An 18832-nucleotide genomic window follows, 5' to 3' on the forward strand; every position below is an offset into this window, starting at 1 on the left:
TTTGGAATCAATCATCATTAACATGTGGACACAAAACTTGATGCGGCACATTAGACACTGCTGACGTGCTATTGATAGTGTTGCAATCTCACTTCCTATGACACTCGACTCTATTGCCACACTAGAACAGAAGTTAATAAAACAAAGGAGGTTAGCTCCATGATACACCCCTCAAGCAGAACACTGCAAAAACTTGAAAGGAAATGATGTTGCACCATTACGGAAGAATTTTGTTTAGCCTGGCAAGATAGTCTTAAAACTGATAGGAAGGCCCTGCCCAGCGCCAGAGCAGCCTATTAGTCATCGTTAATAGAGGAAAATGAGAAGTACACCAGGTTTCTTTTCAGCACTGTAGGCAGGCTGACAGAGAGTTATAACTCTATTGAGCCATGTATTTCTACAGCCCTCAGTAGTAATGACTTTATGAGCTTCTTTAATGATGAAATTCTAATTATTTGAGGCAAAATTCATCACCCCCTGCCCTCAGCTGGTACCGATTTATCTTCAAACACAGGAACCTTAGAATCAGCTGTTAACACCTGATATATATTTAGACAGCTTTTCTCCCACTGACCTTCACCAACTAACTTCAAAGATTTCTTCATCTAAACCATCAACCTGTCCCTTAGACCCCATCTCAACCAGGCTGCTTAAAGAAGTTTTTTCCCTTAATTGGCACTTCTTTACTCAATGTGATCAACTTGTCTTGATCTGTCTTGACTTTCTTGAGAAGCAGTCGTCAATCAGTTGTGTGACTTTCTCCATAACAAACGGTCATTTGATGATTTTCAGTCAGGATTAAGAGTGCATCACAGCACAGGGACAGCACTCGTCAAAGTTAGAAATGACCATCTAATTGCATCAGACAAAGGACTAGTCTCTGTGCTTGTCTCATTAGATCTTAGTGCTGCATTTGACACCACTGACCATCACATCCTACTACAGACACTGAAACACTTAATTGGCATTACAGGAAATGCGCTAAGCTGGTTTAAATCCTACCTATCAGATGATTGATTGATCCGTAAACTAAGCTGGATTAAATCCTACCTATCAGATGATTGATTGATCCGTACACATTGATATATGAGTAGGCTTAAAACTTTCCTTTTTGATGAAGCCTACAGTTGGGGCTGGCTCAGACTTGCCTTGGACCGGCCCCTAGTTATGCTGCGATAGGCTTAGACTGATGTGATACACTGAGCTCCTCGCTCCTCCTCTCCTTTTCTGTCTGTACACATTCATTTCCCATTGTTACTAACTTGACCTTTTCCCTGGAGTTTCTGTGCTTTTTTTGTCTCGCTGGTATCTGCACTTTAGTTGAGATATGGTGCTGTATAAATAAAGTTGAGTTTAATTGAATTTATTTACAGGATGATGCCAGTGTCAAGCTATGGCCAGTACATGTCTGTGTTTGTCACCATTTCACAATTCTTTTATGGGTAACTATGCAAGGGCCATTTGCCTCATGCATGTGTGCAGCTTAACAGAATAAAATATGGATTTGTAAATCCAGTGCACTGAAAAGCTCTTTCATTAACTTTTCTTGTCAAATGAGATGGGAAATTGGAATGAAAAATTAATACAATACTTTTAAAACCATTAGAGCACGCATAATTAATTTATAAAAAGAGCTCTGGACCGGTGTCTGGTAAATATTAAATTCTTTATACATGGACAAATATTGATAAAGGAGCCGATTGTCTATTGAATATGCTAGGACTGATGTTGCTAATTTATACATATTCTGATTAAGCAATTAGGGGAAGTGTGTGAAAAAGTACATGCCAATGGAAAAAACCCTAAAAGAATAGAGGCGAGTATACTGCATGTGAGATCAAAAGCATTGCGCCTGAATTTTGATTAGTTAATATATTACTTTGCCAGGTCACTGATCATTTTAATTACATTTCAACAAAATCTCCAGGCACCCAGCTGACAATCACCAGGTTAAGAGACTTTGATTGATGGCTATAGCAGCTACCTCAAAATCCAGCCCCCAGAGCAAAAGGTCCCAGCAGTGCTTTTCAAACTGCACATTATTAGACCAGAGTTCTCCTTAGCCTGAGGCCATGAGTTGGCCCAAGGCTAACTGAGCTCAGTTTTTACACAGCACCAATTAGCCTAGAGCAATTGGGAGGCATCTGTTGTCACTAGAGATAACTTTTTTTTTTTCTGTTTGTCTTTTGTTAAATCATTAAAATTGTGTTCCCTTGTTTGCTAAAGGCAGAGGTGAAACATCATTTTTGTGGTTTCAGTGGGAAGAGAATCTTTGAATGCACTTCCTCAAAGATCTTCACAAAGTTCTCAAAGTTAAGAACACTTGCATTTGTGTTTAACTTTCTATATATTCAAGCACGTTCACTGAGTCTAATAAGTCTACGCCCATTAACAAACTGTGTGAATGATAAGGGTTGATTGATGCAGCCGACATCCACTGATTAGAATTCATTCATTCAATCTAACAATGATGATTAGCCAATTAATATGACCATCAATATGTATTTGCAACGTGGACAGACACAGCATTACCTTTTTATAGTTACGACACTGCGTGTGCAGTATGATGTATTTTTAATAGGTAGGTGGACATGTTTCTGCTTAATATATGCAGAAATGAACTGCAATTGGTTGCAGGTCAGCACTCGGTCAATAGAGGTGTGCTGAGGGAGGAGAGATGGACACAGAGAGACAGATAGGGAAGGGGGTGTGGTAGAGACTAAATAGAGGCACAATAATGTGACAGAGAACGGGATGTGGGTAGTGAAAGAAAACAGACAGTGAGGACGGTCAATGGAGAGAAGAGAAAAGATATACAGTCAGAGAGACAATGACACACATACACAAGGAATGGAGTTGTGCATTCTGATGAAGAGCTGAAGGCAAGCAGAGGGACAACAATGGGGAAAAAGTGAGAGGGAAAAGGGGGAGATGTAATAAAATAATATCATGCCAGACAGACATGACAAAGAAGTCTTCAGTGTGAAGAATCCGCATGCATCACGATAACCTTGGCAGTACACCAGTGAGTCATAGACGAGTTTATGTATTCGATCACCGTAAGATCAGCCAATTCACCTCTCCAACATCCTGAGGTCACACTCTGACTGGCTAAGAAGCTGAACTAAATGCATCACATCACGGTCTGAGTCGTTCAAATGCAGCACATCACTGTGACTGGTTACCTGTTTGAAGAAGCTGTATATTTGTCATCTTTGTTGAATTTCAGGTACGAAGAACAATTTGCACACCAGTGCCACACGCCTAAACATGTGTGCATGTGTGTGTGTTTCTGTGCGTGTGTGTGTATGTGCACTGCAAATATCTGTGTGTGTCTGCACACAATTTTCTTGTGTGTATATGGGTGTACTGACAGTGTGTTGCAGTGGAAAAGATCTTGGCTGAGGTCGAATGAGGGCGGCTGAAGAGAACAACATTTTGAAAACAAGACCTTACATTGCAAGTACTTCAAATCACAGCTCTTTCTGACCAGTTTCCAATCTGTATATTTAAGGATGGGGCGGCATATTTTTATCACCTTAGGTGGGCTTTCAGATCCAGGGTACTCTCTCTGATCCAGTTTGTTCCAGCGCTGCATCAGTTTAATTACGATAGGCCGACTGAAGTCCACCAGCTGGAAACCAGTCACATTGGCCCCACCATGCATGAACCTTTCCAGCGATATGTCCTTAAAGCCCTGAGAAGGAGGAAGAAAGATGGAAAGATGAGGGATGCTGCAAGTGCAGAAAAACATCCCACACAGTTACAGGAGAGGGGAAGTGGACGACAAAATCCTCCGACAGAATATGTGCGCCTTTGCTGATACTATGCATGTGCCAACAGCTTTCCTGATTATTTATACCCCTACTTAATATGGAGTGGCTTCCACAGCTGCGAGTGTGACTTCACGCAGAGTGACACTTTGCGGTGAATTGGTCGTGGAGAGGGATCCATTTGGGAACGGGCCATAGACAGATAGACAGTAGAGACATGTTAGGGTTATCCTGGGTTGATGGATGCTAATTGCTAAAAGCTCTGAGAACCGATCTAGCCTGAACTGAGTTCACTGGCCCCTTTTTCACCATCCCGGAGAGAAATGCCGTGGAAGAGATTGTAGGGATTAAGGTTGAAGCAATACTTCATTTGCTGAAGTGAATTCCAGCAGCGACCTGCAGCTCTGACTTTGTTGAGGAGAGACAACTAACTGTGCTTCTAATTCTGAAGTAAAAGGAAGAAATGGCACCTTGGTGGCAATATTAAAAGGTTTCTTTAATAACTGCAGAAAAAAAACTTCAACCTTGGGACAAGCTGAAAGTCAAAGTGGGGGTGTCACGTCTCATAATGTTGGCTTAAAAGACTAACCATATCTCAAAATAACAGCCAACAGCAATGCCATTAAGAGTTCTTACCAGGTTTGCTATGATGTAATGGTAACCTTTCACATGTTTCCCCACACTGACAGCCTGGGAAGACAAAGACAGCGAGAGAGAGAGAGTGAGAGAAAGCATAATTTCTTTTCTGTCTGCTGACAATGCATGTAATGTATGCCAAAGCAGGGGACGTGTAGGATGTGCAATTAACTTACAAGACACTGAGTTAATAGACGAGAGAACTTAAAGTTGTTTTAATTTAGTTTCTGGGAGCAGGGCAGGGGAAGGGATTCAAACTACAAATAAAGGAGACTCCCTCCCATCTGTCGTCTCACCCAACAGCGGCTGTGTCCGCTTCCTTATGCTGATTAAAAGCAGAGGGAGTGATGAGCCTTTGAGGACTTCACTTGTTCTCTGCACCACGCTGGCTCAGACTCTGCAGCCTTTTGGAACATTTAAAGAGCTTCAGCAGTGTCTGGGTCAGGGCTGTGTTAACTGGTCTGATCCAACTTGAATTAAAAGACTCTGTAAGAAGGATGATCTAGCTTGTTTTGGTAATAACCTTAATGAGGTGCCTCGATCCAACAGTGACAGATTGGCAGCATTTACAGGAATTACTTTCACTTTTTGTATTAGGAAAACAAGTTTGGGGAAATGTAATGTGAACTTGTTCACTTTAAAAGACAGTCCAATTGACACATTTTGCAGTTATTAAGTGCAAACATAAAACACTCTTTCAATGTTTTTCAGCTTTCCCTGCAACATCGTCTTATTGCCACTGAAGTCTGATTAAGATATGGTTAAATACAGGCAGCTAAAACAGTGACACCTGTCTATGACGTCAAAGTCAGAGGCACTGTACATCTCCTCGACTTTAACACCTTTTATTCTCCACTTCGTTCACTGTCAACACATTTTGCCAGTGAACAGAAATCACTACTGATTGTCTGTCTGGTGTGTTTGCATGAGAGTGAATGGCTGACAGTCAAACTGAAATCTGTAATATTTTTCCTCATCATTATATCTTTGCAGTGGGATGTAGTGAAATATGGCACGCTGTGAGATTTTTTGACAAAGCAGGAATAAGAATCTTCATTAACATGGGGCACAGACCTAATTAAGAAACTGTTCAATTTAATATATTTTTTTTTTCTTTCTGTCTCTCTTACCCACACATATCAACAACTATATATTGTCGCAGACAGATGCACATGCACCCACACACACACACACACACACACACACACACACACACACACACACACACACACACACATAGATCGCAGCTGGCGAGGGCAGACAAACAGAGCAGTCTCTGTCTCAGAGCAGAGATGCTCGCCAATGCCAGCACTGCAGAGCCCGCTGTGACGCAAGTGTGTGTTTGTGTCTGCATGCCTGTCTCAGTATATACACTAGTGTGTCTGTGTGTGTGTTCACACACCACAGAAGCCAATTAAGAATCTGTCTTTCTGTCTGCCTATCTGTCTGGGATGCTGCTACTGGTGCATGTTCATGTGTGTGTGTGCATGTATGTTGCTGTGTGAGTGTGTGCATTTAAAAGCTGGTGTGTATATTTGTTTGCCTGTGTTAGTATTATGCACTGGTGAATATTTTACAAATAAGCATGCATGTGTGTGTGGGGGGTATGGATGTGTGTGTGTGTGTGTGTGTGTGTGTGTGTGTGTGTGTGTTTAGCTGTCACTGAGTTTGTCAGATGTGCAGACAGAAGATCAGATGTGATGACAGGTGGCAGAACCAATGGGATGTTACACTGAAACCTGAGTCAAAGGGCACACACACAGAGACACGCGCGCGAACGCACGCACACACGCTCGCATGCATGCATGCGCACACGCATGCACACATCTGCCACCTGTCAGAGCTACACTATCAAGCACGACAGATAATCTAATGAGCATGGACAGGCGTAAGGTGTCAGAGTATGTGCCTTCATATGCTGTACGTGTTAGTGTGTGTTTGTGATCTGTAAATCTGTATCTAAGAGGACAGTATGGTGTGTTTACTGCAATCACACACTGACACAGTTGTTGGGGAAGTCACATTTTTCTCTCAACATTATGAACTCCAGGGAAAAACTCAAATCTTGTTTTCTTTCCAGATGTCAGAAAGCATAAGGAGCGCTGCTGCAACTGCAACTAGCTGAGTGAAGCAGACAGCGGGCAGAGAAACACCAGTGATACACTGAACAAATAAACAAAATGGGATGCTACAATTTGTAATGTAGTACTCATTTGAATTGTTTCAAAGGTTGGGGTTTCAATTATCTAAAAAAGCTTACCCTCTACTCAATTGGCTGGGGTTTAAGGTGGTAATAATGTGTCATTGTGTTGTGGTTGTACCTCATTATTAAGTGTTAAGTGCTGTTAAGTCCAGGTCGGTGAGGTAATCTCTTCCGTGTCTGTAGTAATCTCAGTGATAGTAACCCTGCCTCATAAAACTACAGTGTGGCCTCCATTACAGCAGTATCTCTTGATCTACAATGCTGTAGGGTCCTTCAGGTTCCAGATCAGTGTCAAATATCATCTTGTGCCTGCAGTAAGCTAAAAGCTAAGCATTTTTCTTTATCTCATGATGTGCTGTAGCTGGGAACTATGGTGTTCAGTAATGCACTGTGTGATGTTTAAAATGTATTTGCCATCCTTGTTTTTATGCACATTTTATGTCTTTTCTATGTGAAGCACTTGGTGTATGTGGTGTCTTGGTTAGTGGGTTTAATTTTCTATTCTATATGTTTTTCATTCTCTTCATATAAAAGACTGTGGTGTTTTTTTTTTTTTTTTTAACACCCATAACAAGATGCTTTTTTATAGGGCAGCTCCATGTGCCACAGATAATACCCACAGTGAGGTTAAACCCATGGGAGGACATTCTGGGGTAGGCTGAAATGGGCTCATTTCGATTAATCAGGACTGGTGGTGAATTTGTGTCCATTGGGAAACTGGGAGACTCCGTTACGCTTGTTTGCTTCAGAGGCCGAGGTGCCGAGTGCCGAGTGTGCATACAAGGCATACTCAACCAGTTCTCGCCTATTAAGTCTCAAATTGCTGACTGTTATTGTATTAAAGGAATAAGAGAGTTTGAAGACCTTTGATGGTTCTATTTTCATCCTTATTTTCATCTCATTTTTTATTATCAAGTGGTTTTATTCTCTATTCCATCTTTTTGATGTGAAGCACTGTGCATGTGACTTCATTGTTTGTAAAGCAGTTCAAGATACAATTCTTGTGTGAAAGCTGCTACACGAAGAAACTTTAGTCAGCAGCTTAATAATATTACCTGTTCTAGGATGCTCTGTAGTCTCTCAGGCTCCAGGTCAATGACATATTTCCTCTCCTGACGTCGGTCCAGGTCCTCTAAGAGTCGGCGATATGCTGCCTCATTGAAACTCTCCACACAGATAGCGCTCACCTGGTTTAGCACACATGCATGTATTCACAGGTGATGTGTATATGCACATAAACATGAATAGCATGTAGCATTAAGGTCATGCATACAAACCACAAGCAAGTTAACCACTGTGTCTGAATTAGAATAGAATTAACAAAACGTATGTGTATGCGTGTGTGTGTGTGTGTGTGTGTGTGTGTGTGTGTGTGTGTGTGTGTGTGTGTGTGTGTGTGTGTGTGTGTTTTGGCCTGTTTCCAGGAATGTGTGTGTTTGTGTGTCCTGACCTGCCATCCGTTCTGCCCTGCTCTCTCCATAATTGCCTGCAGTATTGCATAACCTAGACAACAGAGAGAAAGGGAAGGAAAAAGGAGAAATAGAGTATTAATTCTGTACCAGGTAGAAGCCTTACTTTGGACATTGTGTAATTAGATTTAGCATTTTTTGTAGGCACAGCCAAAAAAAATCAGAACACTATTTGCAAAAACTTTTATTTGATCTCAATTACCACAACGTCTTTGCTGAAAATGCTAATGTCTTCAATCGCAGGGATAAAACATTTGGCACCTCAAGCAAGAGTCTGCTGCTGAATGTCACTGGATCAACCAACACACAGAGCTTATCAGAACCGAGAATTATGTGCCAAAACAATAGACATTTCATTAACGTTAAACCTCTCATTGCTTCTTGTTCAGTCGTGAACTTTCATTCAAACGCAGCTCATCTGTGAACTCGCTGCCACTTATCAGTGTTACAGCCTGGAACAAAACACACAGTTCTTTTGCAGTATGCCAGAGCACAGTTCTGAACAGGGCGAGTATGTCCCTTGGCTTGACATTAGTTGAGTTTCAAAGTTAATATGGTCCTATGAGCAGCAGGTGGCAAGATCAGCGACAATGAATCACGTTATATTACATCAAACAGCTGTCAAGAGGGGTCAAAACAAGTTGAAAAAACAACAGTGAAAGACATCTCAATATCATCAGAATAATCCTCCATAACACTAACATACAGCCAAAGTATTTTTTTTTTTATCAAAATGGCCTTTTTAATCTCTGTCAGACCTCCAAATATATTGTTTAATCTGCTCTGATCTAAAGTCAGTCATATGTGTTCACACAATGCCTGCATGAAACACAGTGACATGTATATTGCAACAAACAACACACACACACACACACACACACACACACACACACACACACGCACACACACACACGCAGTGCAACAGTGCCAACTGTTACCCTGTTTTTTCTACTTTGGTGGAGGCAGCTATTTACTGCTTGAGTTGAAACAAAAAGCACATCTGAAGCCTCAGTGATCACAGTGTGTATGTGTGAGAAGGTGTGTGTATTATTGTGGTTTACATTGCAAAGAAGTGCAGTTTGCCTTTATGTGTAGTGTGAGGCTATGCTTTCACCTTTCCAGCCTCTCAAGTGGTCTTGTAAATAAGTGTGTGTGCTCTAAATGAATGTATTTGTGCTACAGGTTACACTTCTCTGTGAGTTGTTTATGTGTACGTGCTTTGTTTGTACAGTCTCACTTGTACTGATGTAATGTAATGCACAGATGCACATGCATTCGTCTACTGTATGTGAATTTATGCACATCTTGGTGTGTGTGTGTTTGTCTTGTATGCAGGTTTGTGTGTGTGTGTGTGTGCCCGCAGGCTGTCTGTGGAGCAGAGCAGAGCAGCGAGCATAAAACAGATCGCAGCGTTACCACCCATTTTCCAGCACATTACCGGCAGCAGGGCCTGATGGGAGCCTATAATGAAGGGCCCTGCCTTGGCCTAGTCAAGGGTGAGCACAGCCCAAACTCTACACATCCATCCTCTGCTCCATTTCTCCCTCCTTTCCTCTTTCACCCCCTCCTCCTGTTATATGCTACTGTATATCCCCAGAGGCTTGTGATCCCGTCTATCCTCTTACTCCTTTCTGTAATCTCCCCACTGCCTCCCTCCAGCACCTCCCACCTACCTCCACTTTCTCCTCTTCCTGCCTTTTCCCCTGTCACCTCGTTTGTCTCCTCCTTCCTCTTCTCGCACCTGTCTTTCCTATTTTCTCTCTTTTCTACTGCTCCAGCAGCTCAACTCACCTCACCTATCTCTCCTGCTCGTCCTCTTCCCTCCTCTTCCTCCCTCTGCTCCCTGTGGGTACTAACTCAGACAACCTGGACCAGAGGGAGGCTGGCAGAGGCACAGACAGAGCACACACAACTATGCACACACACAGTGCAGCTCACTGATTCCCTGACACACCACTAAACCATGGTCTGGGGACTCTGCGTCATGTTTGACCTGTGTTTCTCTCCCCGTGGCGGGGAATTAGTCTGTGTGTGGGCGTGTATGTGTGTGAGGGAGAGAGAGAGATAACGTGCCAAGCATTCCCATGACACTGGTCAGGGGCCAGGGGCGTCAGCTGTGTCTGCTCCACTAACTTATGTGCGCTACATGATAGCGTGGTTAAATTAAAGGCAGGTGAATGCTGCTAGAGTTGATGCCAAACTCTAGTTCCTGGGTGGAAAGTATCAAACTCCACCCTTGTTTTTGGAGCTTTATTCTTTCATTAGCAAATTGCAGATCCAGTAGAACAGCCTTTGTTCTTTTTTCCACACGAAAACAAGGGTACATTTTGGAGTTAAATTAAGACCAAATAATCTCAGGCAAATAGACTTTTAAAAATATCACCGTGACTTGATGATATTGTAACACTGTTCTCCTTGTACCGTGCCAAACTGAACTCCAATTAATTGGTAATTCTTCATGCAAAAATGTGTGAACTGGACTAATTTGGAAAACTATTTCAATCTTCAATAACTTTTTAATTTAAGCCCAGACAAAGAAGACTGCAGATCTACCCAGTTAGCTCTTGTTAATGCCGTGGAGTGGATGAATCTCTGCCATTGGGGCACCATGCTGCTGCAGTCACAGTCATTTAAACAGTTCTGCTATACAGCAAGTATAGATGATAATACCCGTTTACAGCTCCTTTTGCAAACTCTGACCTTTGTCTTTAAAACCAACAGACAATGGTGCGTCTATACTGGAATTGTATTTTGCAAAAATATCTTTAAGGTAATGAAATTATGTGATTTCTTTATTTTTATTTTGGAACACCAGCTCTTCATATGCCTTGTTAACACATTCATCACCGTGCATTTACCTCTGTCTGTGTCGTAGAGGAAGACAAATCGGCTCCAGTCGTAGTGATCCAACAGTGACAGCAAAGCCCCTCTGATGGACGGCCGGAGCTGCAGGGTGAACTGGCCCTCTCCTTCACTGGGGAAGCTGGGCGTCACTAGGCTGATGTGCAGGGCCCCACAGAACGATGTCAGCGTGTTGACCGAGCGCTTGTCGTAAAGGCCAAAGATGGCGAAGACCCCTCTCGAATACTGAGAACAGACTGATGCGAGGAGGGATGAAGGAGAGTGGCGTGTTGGGGATAGAAGAATCCAGATGGAAAAAGGGAAAAAGGAGAGTAAATGAAGAAAAATTAGCTCCCACAAATACAGCGTACACTCAGTGACAGTTACTTTTGAGAACTTTGCAATGACAAATGAGCAGACAAAGAGCAAACAGGCGGATTGGACAGAGGGAGACACATGGCCCTTAATTAAATTCACACTGTGGAATCTGTTTACACGTGTCAAACATTTTAATGAGCAACAGCTTCAGGTTGTGTCAGCTATACCTTCCCACTCCTAATTAGACCTGCAAACGGTGCTCTTTGAGTGGTGTGTGTGAGCATCCATAAATGTGACCAGAAAAGTCTCATGAAACTGAGATTAATTTGAAAATGCACCAAGCAGTTTTACAGGAAGTCTTGTTGAGCTTCCTCTGAAAGAAACTATTTTTATTTTATCGGGAACAACATGAGGCAGATTGATGGGACTAACAGCAAAATGAGTCTCTGCCACACCACATACATTTAATTATAAAGTACAAGCACACACATTTGCGTGTACGTGGGTGGAAATCGGCCTACCCTACAAGCCCCTGGCAAGCAATTTTCCAATTTTCTGACTGGCACAAAATCATTCCCACTAGCCAAAACTGGCATGGCTACTTATACAGTTGTTAAGGAAATTACAGTCAAATAATCCCACCTGCTTAGAGCTTAACATCCTTAAGATCCATCCATGCACGCACGCACACACACACACAGATACAAAACCCTTGACCGAGCCGCGAGCTCACTTCAAATGTGAAGTCATTTTCCACTACAACACTGCAACTCAGTCTTCAAACACCCCGAAGCTTTCAACCATGACAGAGAGGAGAGTGAAAAGCACTGACGTCCTCCGCTATCTCGCTTCCACAAAAATCTCTCCTCTGCTTCAGTGTGTCGTTCATGCGCGCTCGACCAAAAGTGTGTTTAAACAACAACAAGAAAGGAAAGCTCATGGGTGTGTGAATCGGAGAGTCCTGCATATTCCGACAAATCGACCGAAATGTGCACACAAACACGTGTTTCACTTTCTAAGGATTCAGCGAGCGAAGGGACTCAAAGTGTGTGTCGACTCGTTTTTCTTTTTACACCCTTTAATGCCTCTCTTTGTCTGCCCCCTTTTCTCTTTCATCCTCTTATTTCATCCCCTCCTCTATCTCTTTAGCCCCATTCATCCTTTCAGCTAGATGCTTTCAGGCTGGCATGTTTTGAGCTTCAGCCCTATCCTGCGTCATAATTCACTCTCCACCCTGTAATACGTCACACTGGAGTAAACAGTAAGACAGGGGGGACTGCAGACTTTGCTTTTGGCAACAACTGGCCATCACTCTGTAACCTTTTCTCTCTTTCCCCGGCTTTTGATCTCCTCGTGCATCACTTCACCTCGTACCTTTTTCCTCTCTCTTCTCAATTCAAGGCGGACGCTTCATCCATCCTCTCTCTTTCAGCTCCCACCATGCACTTTTCTTCATCTCCTCTTTCCCTCTCTTCCTCTCTGACTGCCTCCTCTTTCTGTTCCTCCCTCTCTCCCTCCTCCTGGGACTCAGAGTAATTCCATTATCAGCTATAAGCCTCAGTGGGGGTAAACACTGAGGGAGATGCAGCTTTGACGGTTCGGCTTGTGGCAATTAAACAAAGCCGAGGCCCCTGCACCCAGGAGGCGATAAGGCAGGGATTTAGTCTCCGATTATGACAGCAGCTAAATGTCTTCAATTCAGAGAACTAGCATACTACGTACTTAGCATGCGTCATTCAGCAGGAGCTGAGTCATGGTGTCCTCAAAGTCAACGGACTTAGTGTCTTCCAAGATGATTTTTATGGCATTTCCAGGTTTTTTTTGACACTTCAGAGCACATAACAACATAATAGATGGTAGTAGAGATGAGACTGCATGTGACAAACCACAGGTACTATATTATACTGAGATACCAGAACCTGGAATGCACAATGATGTTTACACTAAATCAGCATTAAGTGCTCAGAAGATAAGAGCAAGTGTTCTTCTAAAACGGTGAGATGACAAATGACTGAAGCAAACAGCAAGCAGAGACAGTTTTGTATAGTGTGCATGTGTTCAGACTGAAACATGCAAAGAACGTGACGCTCGGCTTTCACTCATGATGGCAGCGTACTGATGAAAAGTGGCTCTTGGCTGAGAGAAATCATGTCCTTACCCTGTCTAAGGACAAGGAGAACCTACATACAATTTCTTTGTGTTCTCAGGATCCGCTGTTTTTTGGGAAAAGAGCAAAAATAGAAAAGCAGCCGAACAAAAAGGAAGCATTGCACATGTGAACTGACAGACTGATGATTTTTCTCTAGAAAGTTACTAAAACTGCTGGCCTCGAAGTGGTTTGTGACATCATCATCTGCATATTTTATTTTTAAACCACCTCCTGGGTCTCCGTCAAAACTTAAGGAAATATTGACAGCAGTAATCCCAAACCATTCTATACCTAAACAATACCAAGATATCTGCAACCATACGCACAGACACACACAGGCCCAGAGCACATAGCAAAACCCTCTATGTATGTTTCATTCTTCATTCATCCATTGTCTCTTTCATTGTTTTTCTCTTCTATCTTTCACCTCCTCACTCCCTTATTCCCTTATCCTCCATCTATTCCATCTGATCCTGGCTTTGCCTCTCTGACTCGCTCATCCTCTCTTTCCTCCCATGTTTCCCTTTCTGATGTACGTCTCGATGGGCTTGTTCCTCCACAACCCCCTCCACCACCAACACCACCTCTGCCGCAAGGCTGGAATGTGCCAGACAGTGGCGTCATTGTAATAAAATGTGTGCTAAGCTTGCTTTATAAAGCTTTAATGAGAGGAGGGGACCAGCGGCACGGTGCATCATCACCACAGTAAAAGCATCGGACACAATAGGTCTCCCGGGACATCCTCTACCTCTCCCTCTCATTGCCTCCCCCTCGCTTGTTCTCTCAGCATATGTTTGATTTTTTTGTTTTCGTGTGCAATCTCCTGTCTTTTTCCTGCTCTTAATTGCTCGGCCTGTCTGTCGAACCTCTCTCTTTCTCTGTGCAGACCTCTCCATAAAACTCTCCTCCTTTATCTGCTTCACTCTGCACGGTATATCAAGCCTCAGCATGCCTGCATCCTCTTCTGCAGCTATCCCTGCCCCTCTCTGATTCATTTCATTTGTGCCTCTGAGCATTTAGAGAGCCCTTTCAATCATGCGTATAAGCCGCACATCACTTTGTTTCTTGTTTTTTCAAATTCAAATTGATCAAATTTGCATAACAGGCAAGAAAATGTATTGCTTAAACAGTGTAATACTTCACAAACTAATACCTTAGCTCTCTTTGCTTCTGTGGTCTTGTTTTCTACGTGTTCACTCTCTCCTATATTTCAGCCCTCCCTCATTCTCTCTTTCTTTACCTCCTTCAGCACAGTGCTTATGCCTCTAGACCGGCCGCTTGTTTGTATTTCACACAACAGCAAGAACAGATGCTCACAGATAAACCTGCTACTGATTCCACTGTCACTGCACTACAGCACGACATAAAAAGCAACGCGTGCACACACACAGTCACCTATAAGCATTCTGAACACACACAAAAGCATATCCTCCAGCACACACGTACAACTTTCTAACTTTCTGTCCTGATGCTGCAGTTGCTTCTCACCCATTAGTCTGAATAACAACCCTCTAGCTGCAGAGACATTCTCCAGACAGCCATAGAAACACTGCAAAAATACTGTGAGCTCTCATTACCTGCAGGTAAAGGCCAAGATAAAGGAAGCACCTGAGTAAATGAGGAATACAAACTAGTTTAAAAGCCATACTGTGTATTTTTCCTCAAGTTGCCTGAGGTTGCCTACGGTGCAGCACAGTGTTACCTACAGGGTGAAGGAAAGTAAATGCCAATAATAAGCTTTTATGAGCTATATAATTAGGAAGAAATCGACCGCCCAATGCCTTACACTGACATTTCAGTTTAAGGCGTTTACAGTAGTATCCTCGAGAGAGGTAAGCTCCTGTTTCTGTTCTGTTTCAGCACTGCATGAGTATTTTTTACAGAGAAAAACAAAGAATGGAGCATCCTGCAGCAAGCGGCGGAGTTTCCACAATGACTGACGCTGTAATCCAGACTAACACAACTAGTTTATAGTCAGTGGCGTAGTGCAGGGTACACGCAGGTATACCGTGCATACCTACTCATTTTTAAGGTCGGCATTCCGTGTACCAACCTCTAAATCTCCCCTGCGGGTGTGCTGCCTTTTTTGTATGCAACTCACTACACTAGCCCATAAATCACCTTTTATAGGATAACAAAGGCATTTCCTGCTCTACTCTGCCTCTGATTAGCTTGCCTTCGTTAGTTGAGTCTACATGCCCTATTGGTGTACCTCAAATATAATGCAGGCTATGATAAAGTGAACTAATCAAACAGAAATTTGCCTCACAATTACAAACGACCTCATGATGCTCCATCAGTGCTGTTGGGGTTAGGGTCAGAAGCACAAAGTGGTCCAGAAATTAAGACTGTTTCAATTTCTCCATGCCCCACGACACCACTATTCACTGTAGAATAAATTAACACCCATGATCAGTCAACATCCTGAAAGAGAGGGAAATGAGAAGTGCAAAGAATAAGACGAAGCTAAAAAACTGAGGAAGAATTGTTCTGCAGCTTGCAGAGTGGTTCAGTGTGAGGGGGATGAAGGAGCACTGAGATAACTGGTGTTGTGTGAAATTCAGCTTGAACTTCAACTTGAATTGTTGAACAGTGTTTGAACAGTAGCAATGCATGAAAAACAATATTATGAACAAGCATTCAAACCCATATGGGAAATGTTTTATCACATTACTAGATGCGTGTCTTCAAGCTGGAAGGTGCTAAACACTGTTACACCGTCCCCACACTGAGTTGTCCTTACGCTAATGTAGTCCCCCAATGAACACAACATTTAATAAATATTCATGACATGCGCAATAAAATCACAAATTGCAAACACAAATCAGGATCAAATCAATACGGGTTATACTAACACCATGTAAGACTCCAGCTTTTAGTAACAGAAAATGCTGAGTCACACAGAAAGCAGCGCCGATAACCAGCTTCAAGCTATGCTTAGCTCAGATTGAGACTCATTTTGTAGCAAAACAAAAATACAGCTGCTATAATCTGCTGAAAGCACCTGAAAATTGATAAAACTAATTGCTCATGATACAGTGATGTAAGAAGATAGCGGGAGAAGCAGTCACACTCTGTTCTCTACCTTACCTCATTATCAATGTGCGGAGGAGGATGTGAGGTTCACAAACTCCTATTAAATATAAAAATCAGTTTTCAAGCAGAGGAGAAAAAGTGTGATCAGTTAAATTGCTTACAGCTAAGGTTGTACAATAGTATTAGAATGAAACCACAGATGTGTTGCACACTGTTCGTGTTCCAACCCCAAGATATGAAGTACAGCATATACCACAAATTTCTTTTTCCAATTACTCTGTAGTGACAAATATAATCACTGCCTGGATTATGTTCACAGGCCACATGTTATTAAGACGTGGGATGCACAGTATGGTGGTCAGTGTGGATTTTGGCAGTGGTTACTTTCAACAGCAAGAACACTTTGGTAATGATGAGCGGGAGGCCGTTGTCTTGGTTAAAGGTTAATAAACTCAATGTGTCTTGTTCTTTTTCTGACTTTTTCTGTATTAAACCAAGACCTCGATCTTAACCAAGCGCTGTGAGGGCCTAAACAATCCTAAAAAAAAGTTTAAAGAACCCACCGAATCAAGATTTAAGCCTTTTTTTTAAATGCTACAACAGATATATGTAAGCTGCTTGTGCAGCGTCAGGAAGGTAAAGTCAGTTACTTCAAGTGTATAAAGCACGTGGGAGAAGTTTGTTAGTGAACATTTTACGAATAAGTTAAGTATGAATATTTTGCCACTTAGAGAAGTGACAAAAGCTTGTTTGTTATGAAGTAAATTATTATGCTAAAATATCTCGTAGCCAGCGCTTACACACTTGTAATTATTACTTTAATGTCAGTATCTTTCCCAAAAGTTTGGAGGGACCATTAGCTGAATAGAGCCTCAAATGTCTGGGCATGCCCCTGGCAGCAATGTGGGTAGCATTACTGTGTCGAACATTCAGTGAAGAAGAATGGAGAGATCTATGTGTCTCACTGATTTCAATAGCATAGCTCTCACTAGGTGGATGGGACTTACATGCTGTGTAACACTTGCTGTTTTTCTCTTGTGTTTGATAGCTGTTCTCAGCTCTCCACAGCAGAGGCATTGTAACGACGGACAAAAGAAAAGAAAACAGAATGTGGTACAATTGAAATACTGGGAGAGTGACTCACAATACAGAAATGTAGGTACATCATAAAACTGTGGCATGCATAATTAGCATGTTTTCTTCATATTGTGCAGTTTATGAAAGCCATTTTAAAGGACTGTAAGAGCAAAATGCTGTTTCTGGCATCTATTTTGATTGAATGATTGAATGCTGTGCAGGAGGCAAGAAAATATAATGGATAAAAAAAACTGACTGTATTTTGCCAAATGGACAAAAAAAAGGTTTGTTTCGTAAAGACAATGAAACTCTACTTTCATGCTGACAGTGACACCGCAGCTCTGTTAAAGAGGGGCACTAAAAAGACAAGACAGAAGACAAAGTCTGGCGATCAATAGTATCTGGCAGAGAGCACAGTGACTGTATGGATTTCATATTTGTTCCTCTACACTATAACATACTGTAGTTTATGGCACAATGGAGCGACAAAAAAAAAAAAACAATAAACTGGCCGCTCAGGGGTTAGGAGGAGCTGAATCACATATGATGCTTGTAAAATAACATTACATGGTGTTTTAACAAAACATGTCGAGGTAAAACATACAAGTCACGTCATTAAAGTAAATTATTTACTACTCTGCTTTTCATTAGAGTTGAATCTAAAACAAGACTGCCCATTAGGTCCATCCCGGATAAACATGGACCTATTATGATGACAAGGTAAAAGCCTTAGGATCAATGTTCTCCGAGAGAGCTCGGCTATTTTATAGCATCGAGGAAAATGAGAAGGCAGAGATGAGAGCTTTTTAAGCAGTGACCCACGGTTTTCAGGAGAATCAGACAGGTCTGCAGTCTCCCTCCCTGAGACCTGTGTGAATCATAACCCAGAACAAATAGATATGTTGTAATTATCTTGTTTAATAAAATAAAGTTCTTCCATAAAACATGCGCACAAGCAATGTTCAATTGCTGAGATGTTAATATTGACAGCAAGCCTCAAGTGTACTCATCAGCACCATTGTGAAGACAAGATAAGGCTTGACGATCAATTCTCTGGCAGGGGAGTCCTGCCACCTTATGGATTTCATATCTGATCCTCTCCACTAGAACATAGTTTATAAGATAACTGAGTCGCAATAACTTCATAAACTGGCCGGTGATTATTGAGAGTGATAGTATATTGTGTGTGTGTGTGTGTGGTTCGCTGCACTTGTGAACAAGGCCATTTATCTCTCCGTCTAACTCCATCTCCTGTCTGTCTTGCTGTCTGTCTGTTTTGCTGTCGCCCCTCTTTCACAAAACTGCCTCAAGCAGAGAGGAAAAGGGGGCT

The 18832-nt window shown here is 42.2% G+C and overlaps 1 protein-coding gene across 6 annotated transcripts in view; it reads right to left on the bottom strand.

Moving 5' to 3' along the window:
* gria4a (glutamate receptor, ionotropic, AMPA 4a) overlaps window positions 1-18832 on the bottom strand; it is a 105164-nt gene that overhangs the window by 50770 nt on the left and 35562 nt on the right. For all 6 annotated transcript variants that reach the window (XR_013077354.1, XM_076734204.1, XM_076734202.1 and 3 more), the window contains exons 3-7: window positions 10940-11179; window positions 8063-8115; window positions 7668-7799; window positions 4410-4463; window positions 3539-3697 (exon numbers count right to left, since the gene is read on the bottom strand). Coding sequence is in view for 5 of the 6 variants with exons in the window: in XM_076734204.1 (XP_076590319.1) it covers window positions 3539-3697; window positions 4410-4463; window positions 7668-7799; window positions 8063-8115; window positions 10940-11179 (638 nt within the window). In the remaining variant the exon portion in view is untranslated. The remainder of the gene's footprint in view (window positions 1-3538; window positions 3698-4409; window positions 4464-7667; window positions 7800-8062; window positions 8116-10939; window positions 11180-18832) is intronic.

This window comes from Chaetodon auriga, chromosome 7 (assembly GCF_051107435.1).
Source record: "Chaetodon auriga isolate fChaAug3 chromosome 7, fChaAug3.hap1, whole genome shotgun sequence".
Taxonomy (NCBI): Eukaryota; Metazoa; Chordata; class Actinopteri; order Chaetodontiformes; family Chaetodontidae; genus Chaetodon; species Chaetodon auriga.